This window comes from Centroberyx gerrardi, chromosome 3, assembly GCF_048128805.1.
Source record: "Centroberyx gerrardi isolate f3 chromosome 3, fCenGer3.hap1.cur.20231027, whole genome shotgun sequence".
In the NCBI taxonomy this organism is placed as follows: Eukaryota; Metazoa; Chordata; class Actinopteri; order Beryciformes; family Berycidae; genus Centroberyx; species Centroberyx gerrardi.
The window spans coordinates 7720528-7729968 of record NC_135999.1 but is presented as its reverse complement, the minus strand read 5'-3'; the positions used below and the strand labels follow the sequence as shown (position 1 = coordinate 7729968).

The following is a 9441-nucleotide window of genomic DNA, read 5'->3' as shown; positions in this document are numbered from 1 at the left end:
CCACCGGGGACACAAACCGTGACCTTTGCGCGGCGCTACCAATCTCTTCCGGACACACTAACTTGTGGAGGCTGGAGAGGAGATGAATGTATGAAGAGATATTTTTTAGTACATATCCACAGTTCCCCACGCGAGGGAAAATATCGTAGGTGTTTTTGTCGTCTTCTGCTGTTAGGAAGCTTTGTTGAAGGTTTGGTGCGTTGAAGTGTGTCGGCTTGAGAAGCTGGTGTTGGTTTTCCTGTCAGCTAAAGATGTCTGCGGAGGAAGCGGACAAAACAACCACCACTGATGCCAGTGCTGGTGATGAAGAGGAGGAATGGCTGTATGGAGGTAAACCGTTAGCTAGTTAATGTCCGCAGACATAATTCCTGGAGAACAAAGACGTGAAATAGTGTGTAAGTTGCACTGGTAATGAATGCTAACCAGTAATAATAGCTGTTATGAGAAAGCTAGCCTGGGCGCTAGCAGTGCCGTGTTTATTTGCTTTTGCTTGGGCTTTGCAGGTGTTGTAAATACAACCTAATTTGACATGTCGTGAGTTAGAATCTTACCTTCAAATTTGGTAAATACTGGATGATCTATCTACCTCGGGACGTGCAGCATTGTTTATACATGAATAGTTAATGGCTTGCAGTGCTGGGTAAGTTGAGATAGAGTAACGTTAGTGCATCTTCATGAGTTATTTTGTTTTTCCTTCTTTCAGATGAATCTGAGAGCAAGGAAGAGGACGAGGAAGCCAAACTGAATGCTGCAGTGAGGTATTTAACATCCAGCCATAAGCAGCTTGCTTAGTGTATGAGCAAAGACATTTCTACCCTACTTTGCCGGATCAATATTTGCCTGTTATTTGAGGATGTCATGTGTCAGATATTTGGTTGTTGTGTCCTGTCTGTGATTTAAAGGGACATCATATTTAATGCTTCATTTCATCCTCAGTGCACCAAGCGATGCCCCCCTTTCAGCAACAGAGGATGGCTTTGCTCATGCCACAGGCAACGGAGTGGCTTCTGAGGTGGGCAGCTTGCACACACAGTCATGCTCTGTGTTGTACCCTGTGTGGTAGATACATCAGTTTTGTTTTCATTTGTCCACCTGCATCCCAATCTGTGTCCCCTTCAAACTTCATTCCTGCCACTGCCTTCTTCTGCCCCCCCCCTAACTCACTCACACTCTCCCTGCTTCTCTCTCTCTCTCAGCCCTCTGGTGAGGCTGCGGGCGAGGATGAGGACAGTGACAGCGACAGCGACGATGACGACGATGATGTCCGCGTCACCATCGGAGACATAAAAACCGGGGCACCGCAATACACGTAGGTTTCAGTCATGTTTTGCAGATTAGTTAACCAGTTATAGTGCTAGTTGTAGTGTTGCGAGGTGGGGTGTGTAGTTCTGACTAGAATTTTTTTTTAGGTAAAATGTAAACAATTAGAAAGGTGGATTTTCTATGTTTTTTTTTTTTATTGCCCTCACTCACAAATAAGCAAACTTTTCTGTGTCGGTCTGTTTGTCTCTACAATCCAAATAGAGTTTTGATATCAAAATAAAGTGCAGTATTTGGCATTTCAAAACTCTTTTCTATAGTTTTTTTTACATATCTATATGAGAATAACATATATGAATAAAAGAAAAATTCCTGGCAAAAAAGTAAGCCATGGGCCTGTTGTAGTATTCAATGCTGATTTTCATGAATAATGTTAGAATATTGTTGGCCATGATTATCATGCCATGAAAGATTGATACTGGCCCATGCCTAGTGTTCATTATTGGTGTGTTTTGGTGCTTTGACATGATGCATAACTAGCTTGTCCCTTCCACTAAACAGTGGTTAGCAGGCACCATATAAAAGTAAATAAATACTGGACACTAACTGGCGCTGATCTTGTCATTGCACAACGTTTGTTGATCAAAGAGCTTATTTGCCAAAAAAATTGGTGCATTCTGTCAGGACTGTTCAGGTTACTTTCCTATTATAATGTTTTGTTTACTCTAGAATATGTGGTATATATGGTAACTTAAAGAGTGCCGTGTGATATCAATGATACCGTTTTAATACTGTTTTTCCCTCCCAGACCGTATGGAGCGCCACCCGTCAACCTCAACATAAAGACAACAGGCTCCAGACCTTATGGACAAGGTGTTGCTCTCTATTCTTAAATCAGAAGCTGTTGACTTTTTCTCTTTGGCTAACTATTCTATTCAAAGTGCCCAGAATGTGCATATGTGTAGGGTATTTTTATATATCCAGTAGTAAATAGTTTGAACAGCATAATGCAAGCCTCATATCGGCCTAGTAGAAGTCCAACAGCGTGTTGTGTTTGTTCCCTGTAGCAGCTAAGCTGAAGGGAGTGGACCTGGACGCTCCTGGAAACATCAACGGGGTTCCAGTGCTGGAGGTGGACATGGAGTCCTTTGAAGAGAAGCCCTGGAGGAAGCCAGGTGTGTGTGTGTGATTAATATTTCAACCTGCAGGAACTAGTGTGCTGTGGTGCATTTGGGGGATGTTTGGTATTATTGGCGTAGACATGTCAAGTCTAGAATGTATTTCACAAGCTGTGTGTGTGTGTGTGTGTGTGTGTGTGTGTGTGTGTGTGTGTGTGTAGGAGCGGACCTGTCGGACTACTTTAACTACGGCTTCAACGAGGATACGTGGAAGGCCTACTGTGAGAAGCAGAAGAGGCTGCGCATGGGCCTGGAGGTCTCCACTGTCGGATCGGTGACGAGCAAGATCACCGTAAGAGACCGCCTGCATCTCTCCCTCTGTCCACTCTCACATTTCTGTCTTTCTTTCAGCTCCCTCTTCATTTCAAGGGCACTTTATAAACCTTTCCCTCTCATCGGTTTAGCAGACTGACAGCAGTTTGATAACTGCCTGAATGTTTCAGTATGGTAGATAAGATACTTTTCCATCCATCTGTAATTACCTTAATTTACTGCTCTTCATCCTCCTTCCCATTCCCTCCATTTCGTCCTGTGCCCTTTCTTACACCCAGGGATGCACATACAAAAACCTGGTATTGGACATTGGGGTGATACCATAGGCTACCGGTAATGAGAAATTTCCCTAGTTATGGAATCTGTTACCAAGAGTGGGTAACGGCATGACAGAAATCAAAGCAAATTGACTTTTCTGCCTTTTTCACACAGTTCATTTCAGGATTCCAAATGGAGAAAAGTAGATTACATCTCAATATTTTTTCTCCCAACAACCCCAAACTAATGATATAAGTCTCTCTGTTCTTGATATCATCTTGAATTTAAAACTTAATAGTACATCGAATCGGTATTGGCACTGAAAGTGATATTGTTACATCCCTACCTACAGCATTGATATATGCATACATACATTTGTTTGGGCTCTTTAATCTAAAGCATTTTACAGAACTATGAGTTGATATGTTAACACAGATAGCCTCAGATTGTTGACTCTTTCCCAGGTTCAGCAAGGCAGGACAGGCAATGAGAAGGACATGTCCAGTCTGCCTATTCACACCTCCAAGCCAGACTTCACATCTCCAGCCAGCCTGTACAAGCCTGCCATCAGCCAGGTCACCAGGTAACTCTTCTGGAAGTATCTTCACATTATACGATGTCTGGGAATAAAACAAGCATGCGTTTGTCACCGAAAGTGAGGGTATGTAGAAAAGTATCTGAGCTAATAATCTTAAGATCAAACAGAGTAATGTGGCTAGACAAGGGAGGGGGGAAAAGAGACTTCGTAAAAGAATGAAAAAAGTGATAACATAACATACTGTATCTACATATTATATACATAACATATTATCTTTGGATCAGGTTGATAGTTGAGCCTCCAACACTTAGACAGGGAATTAGACAGGGAAAGACAGAGGCGCGCAGTAAAAGGATAATCCTGAACCATAATTTGGAGAAAACTGGAAAGCAAAAACATTGTGTTTGCTTTTCAAATTGAATATGCTCAGACACTACCGCTCTCCTGGACACACACGTACTGTACACCTACACACCAAAACACACCTGGCTTCCTCCAGGGTTTCGAGTTTCCCTGTGCCTGAAATAGGCCACCATCCCATGACCTGTGTGTGTGTGTGTGTGTGTGTGTGTGTGTGAGGGACGGTGTAACTCTCTCCCTCTCTCTCCCCCTGTTCTCTGTTCCGAAATGGTAGGATCTCTCCCCCTCAGTGGACTGGCCCGGGTGTTCAGGACATTTATTATACGTAAGTGGACATGGCCTCGTCCCTATAAGGTCGAATGGGCCTGGTGGGAAGTGTGTAGTTGTTATATTGGGGCCTGGAGTTTTTCTTGACCACGGAACGTGATCACAGAAAAACTCCCGGTGCTATTTCCTGAAAGATTCATCTTTCTGTTTTTGCCAATATTTCTTTGCTTTGGTGGTTGTTGTTGTGCATGTCTCATAAATTCTTTGATAGTGCATTGGAGAGAAAGTGATTTAATGGATACCTGATTTCAGTATGTGTGTTGCAGCCCATAGGGGTGGTAGACAGTCTGGCCTGTATCACCAGAATATCATCATGTCAGCCAAACGCACCTCTGACACTTTGGCAGTTTTGGTGGCCTAGTGCAATCTATGAAATCAGACATCTACATTTTTACTAAAAAAGTAATTTTGTACTAATTGGGCTAATCATCATTATAACATTTTCTATTGCTCAATAAGATATTTTGGAATCTATTCTGGGGTGAATTTTACAACCCCCTAAAATCTCTTCTCCAGGGACTCAACATGGGTTATTGCTTTGGATTGATTATTCTCTGTGCTGACGGTCAGAAGGCTGAAGCAGGACGGCGGGGTTAAATCAATGACCAGTCCTAAAAAGTAGCTATACATGTAGTCATCATCAAATGTTATGACTTTGTCAAAGCTTGCAGTTTGTGGAAGTGTTTTATGACCACAATGTTTGGGACTTACTTCACCTTCTACCTTCACATGGCACATAGGTCGGTAGTTCAGCTGCCTTGAGACGTACAGTACAGATGATTGTCTTTGCTTTGTGTCTCTGTGTGTGTGCAAGTAGATACTGTGTATGTATGTGTGTGTGTGTGTCCTTAGTTTTGACTGCTGCTCAGTGCCTTGTTTTGTATTTTTTTTTTTTTTCATTCAATCTTCCCAGGAAGACGAGCGGTACCATCGATGTGATCGGCGGACAGACGGCCACCATCAGCAGGGTGGAGGGGCGACGCAGACACAACCTGGAGGGCAACAATATCCAGGTGCACACAGGCAGCGCAGACTCCCTCTAATGCAAAAAACACCCTGAATGATATTGGACAGCAGTGTTATTTGACAATTTTTGCACCGGCTGAATATCGGTATTCACTTATATTAAACTGACACGCTGAAAATGACGCGCTGTCAGAAACTGTCTGTATTGGCAGATTAATCAGTCAATGAAGCTTTAGTAAGGTGTAATCAATTAAACCTCCCCCTGTCTGTTGCGGTGCAGGTGATCTCGCAGGAGCACTCGTCATCGGAGGCTGAACCCGCTCCGGCCAAGATGCCCCCCTTCTTCCCCCCCGGTCCCCTCCCCCCGAACATCCCCCCTCCTCCCTTCCTCCCTCCTCCCCCCAACGTCAGCGCCGCACCCCCGCTCATCCCCCCGCCAAGTAAGTCCACCGTACTCCAGTCACTCTGCCGTTTCTCTCATTTTTTGTCTATTTCTTTGCCTCTCTTGCTGCATTTCCTTTAGTTTGATATTTATATATTTCTGTGCAACCTTCCCCTCTCTTGCTAATATGTGCTTTCATGTGTTTTAATTGTTGTTGAACACTGATGTTTTATCAGTCGGTTTACCCCTCTCTCTTTCTCTCCTCCCTCTCTCTCTTAGGATTGCCCATTACTGTCCCTCCCCCTGGTTTCCCTCCTCCACCCAGTGGGCCCCCTCCTTCTCTCATCCCCACTATGGACAGGTAACACACGCACACACACACACAAACACACAAATTAAATGAATGCATTGAATATTAGTGAACTTGAACTGATTATGAAACGGGAAGAATAATTTGAACTTGAATTGAATGGAGTACAATTGAATAAAATTTACAATAGAGACACAGTTAACTGTCAAAAAATAGGTTGGTATCACACCTCCATTGAAAAATATACTTGTTTCCCTTCTTGAGAAACTCTCTGCATTGATTGGAATGAAAAGAACAGAGGAAGTACGCAACTGTACACTCAAAATGTATTAATTACAGTCAATTCATTTTCGACAAAGAACTTTGCCCCACAGCAATAGAGAGGGTACACTTTTTCAGCCATTTTACACAGGTTCACACATTGGGAAAGCACACACACATATGCACAGTACCATTAAGCTATAGCATGTAGTTGCTGATTAGTCTTTGTGTTTCCACAGCGGTCACCCTGGAGGTTATGATGGACGCTCTGTCCCACCATACCCCTTCCCTCAAGGTAGGGAGCACTACCACATGATGTGGTATTCCAATGCTACAACTTGTTTTCAGTTCATTAACGTACGCTAAGATCCCTGTGGGGAAGTTGGGTCATCGCAGTAACAGAGAAACAGGTTGTACAAAAATTAAATAAATAAGTATATTGTCAAAAAATAATTACAACAACCAAATGTGTTGAAAATAATACAGCAAATAAATAGAGGTGAAGATAAAGTGTCTTTATTGACAGATTTAATGGAGTGTGCATTGCTAGTGATTCACATTATCAGGTGTATGGCTGGGAGAAGTGTGTGCACACATTTTAACACACATTTTACCGCAACCTAACAACCAAGTATTCCGCTCCCCTCCTCTTTGCCTCCCCAGGTGCGTACCCTCCTCCCATGGCCGGAGGTGTGCCCCCCCCTTGGCCCCCCATGATGGACAACTCCAAGTCCTGGGACTACTACTCCCGCCGTGAAGAGAAGAGGGACAAGGACAGAGAGAGGCCCCGCGAGAGGCCGCATGAACGGGAGAGAGAGAGGGAGCACAGCCCCTCAGCTATGAGCTACACCAGGTGAGAGGGACACACACACACACACACACACACACACACTCTTAATCTTTAGGAGACGCATTTAAAAATACCATAGAGTGCACTAACATGTCTGATTATTCTTGAACAAGTTAATTTGTTATACATTGATAATATCTACATATATTCATATTTTGTTGTATGTTGTTTTCATACTGAATATATTATATTGCATATATTCTCAGATTTTCTTTTCTTTTCAGATCTTCATACTGGATAATAGTTTCATATATTCATTTTCTTTGTCTCTATGTTGTGCAGTCATTTTGCACACCCTGCATATGTGCTGTAAATTCATATTTTTTCATATTTTGTTCATTCCTATATTTTTACTTACTCGTGTCAGTTGCAGTATGCTTAGAAGCTACAACATGCAACTTTTGGCTGAAGTGTATTGTTAGTCCGGCCCTCCTCCTCCTCCTCCTCCTCCTCCTCCTCCTCCTCAGTTGGTCAAGTTCCCACCCAGACACTTGTCACTTGTCACTTGTCACTTGTCTACCTTGAAATGGCATCTAGCCTGAGGCAGAGGTAACCGGCGTCTGTAAAGCCACCAAAGGTGATGAAGAAGTAGACAGTGAATGCAGCCAATCAGTAATAAAATAAAGCAATGCCGATGTTCATTGCGTTTATCTTTGCTGTTGTTTCACCTCTTACTGCTTTCCACGATTGTTGTTGTTGCTGTGACTTCCCTGCTCTGTGGCCACTAGCCTCTCCTTGATAGCCACAACCAGCTCACCACTGGCCACACCCATAGCAAATGGCATATGTCCCCACACTTCCCGAACATCCCTGAAAGCCGGTTTCATGCAAACGGGGATTTATTCATGTACACGGAGTCAAAGATACACACAGGCTTATTATGTCTAATATCATCTTTTTATTTGTTGTTTTATTGTGACAAAATGTTGCATATTGCAGCTTTAGCCACAGTACGGCCAGATTGCTCCATGCATGTAAATGTAACCAATGAAAGCTTTTGTCCTTCTAATCGCTATAGTGATGAGGAGCGCTACCGTTACCGTGACTACCCAGAGCGCGGCTACGGAGAGCGGCATCGCGAAAGGGCGAGCCGAGAGAAAGAGGACAGACACAGAGAGAGGCGGCACCGGGAGAAAGAGGAGGGACGCCACAAGTCCTCACGCAGGTACACACACACACACACACACACACACACACACACACACAGAGTTGTCTGTCTTTTTCTGTCTCTCTCCCCTTTCCTGACCACCTGCTCTCCTCCGTCAGCAGCAGTAGCAGGAGGAGGCACGACAGCGAGGAGGGCGACAGCCACCGGAGGCACAAACACAAGAAGAGCAAGAGGAGCAAGGAGGGCAAGGAGGCCAGCGAGGAGATCAGCGGAGACCAAGAGAACCAGGAGGCCATGGAGTGATCGCCGCCGCCATCCGTCATCTGTCTCCGTTCCCCTCTTATCCCTCTCACGTCTCCCCTCCGAGACCAGCGAGAAGGACGGGGAGGGAGATGAGCGTAGACCAAGAAAACCAGGGGAGTCACGAAGCGATCGATGCGTCCTGTCATCTCCTCTCCATCAATCTCCATTCTCGCTGTCGTTCATCCTCTCCATCACTTCAAAAGCAGAACGGATGCAAGGAAGGAGATGGCTGCATTCCTCTCCCTCTCTCCATCCTTACATCCCCAACTTATGTCAGGCAGGGCATTTTGATCTGTCCTCCACCCCCCCACCTCGGCCCCCCCCCACCCCTTCTCCTCAGTGCCCCCCCCCCCCCCCCACTTCTCAGAGCACTGCTGTAACATTAGATCATGCTCAGAGATTTTGTGTCGTTTCACCTTGCAGTCAGGACGATCACCAGAAATTGGTCTTTTTCTGTCATTTATTTTGTTGTCCCTTTATTCTTGTCCTGTACGAAGACATCTGTAGAAAGTTGTCAGTTTGTTAAATTGGATTAAAAACAACACTTTTGATAAGATTTGTCATGTCTTTTGTTTGGATTTGAGTATATTTGTGTTCACGTCCTTTCACGTAGACACTGCCGGATATACACTGTGATGTTTTAGGGCAGTTTTGGAATAAGCAGTTCAGTGCGGTTTGGTCTAGAAAGGGACATACTGAAGTTTTATGTTAAGAACCTTCTGCGAAAGTGATTTGTTTTATGTAGAACTATAAAATTGTTCCCCAATTCTGATGAGACCCAAAGTTCTTGTATTAGTTCCTGTATTAGTGGGGTCAAACACAGCAGTTATGTCTATACTTTGTGTGATGGTGAAGGTTATTGGTATTAGCCTGCTCAAGTACAGTGACAGAAATTCCTATAATGGTTCTTGTTCAGCACATATTGACTGACTGGGAGGGAGAGGAAATCACAGCTTATTGGTCAGTGAGAGGTAAACAAAAGATACAATAAAGTACAGTGAGGGGAGCAATAGACATAAGCGACTGTCAAATATGTTAAAGCCCAGGGAAAGAACTATTTGATACCT

General features: G+C 44.1%; 1 protein-coding gene across 1 annotated transcript; it reads left to right on the top strand.

Moving 5' to 3' along the window:
• The first annotated feature begins 56 nt into the window (after nt 1-56).
• Nucleotides 57-8934, top strand: fip1l1b (FIP1 like 1b (S. cerevisiae)). Its single transcript, XM_071901791.2, has 16 exons — nt 57-330; nt 704-758; nt 937-1012; nt 1197-1309; nt 2069-2133; nt 2328-2435; nt 2600-2730; nt 3434-3552; nt 4142-4192; nt 5108-5207; nt 5441-5600; nt 5822-5903; nt 6353-6408; nt 6777-6966; nt 7982-8128; nt 8233-8934. Exons 1-16 carry the CDS (start codon nt 252-254, stop codon nt 8372-8374), a joined length of 1674 nt encoding a protein of 557 aa, XP_071757892.1. The 5' UTR covers nt 57-251; the 3' UTR covers nt 8375-8934.
• The last annotated feature ends 507 nt before the right edge of the window (nt 8935-9441 follow it).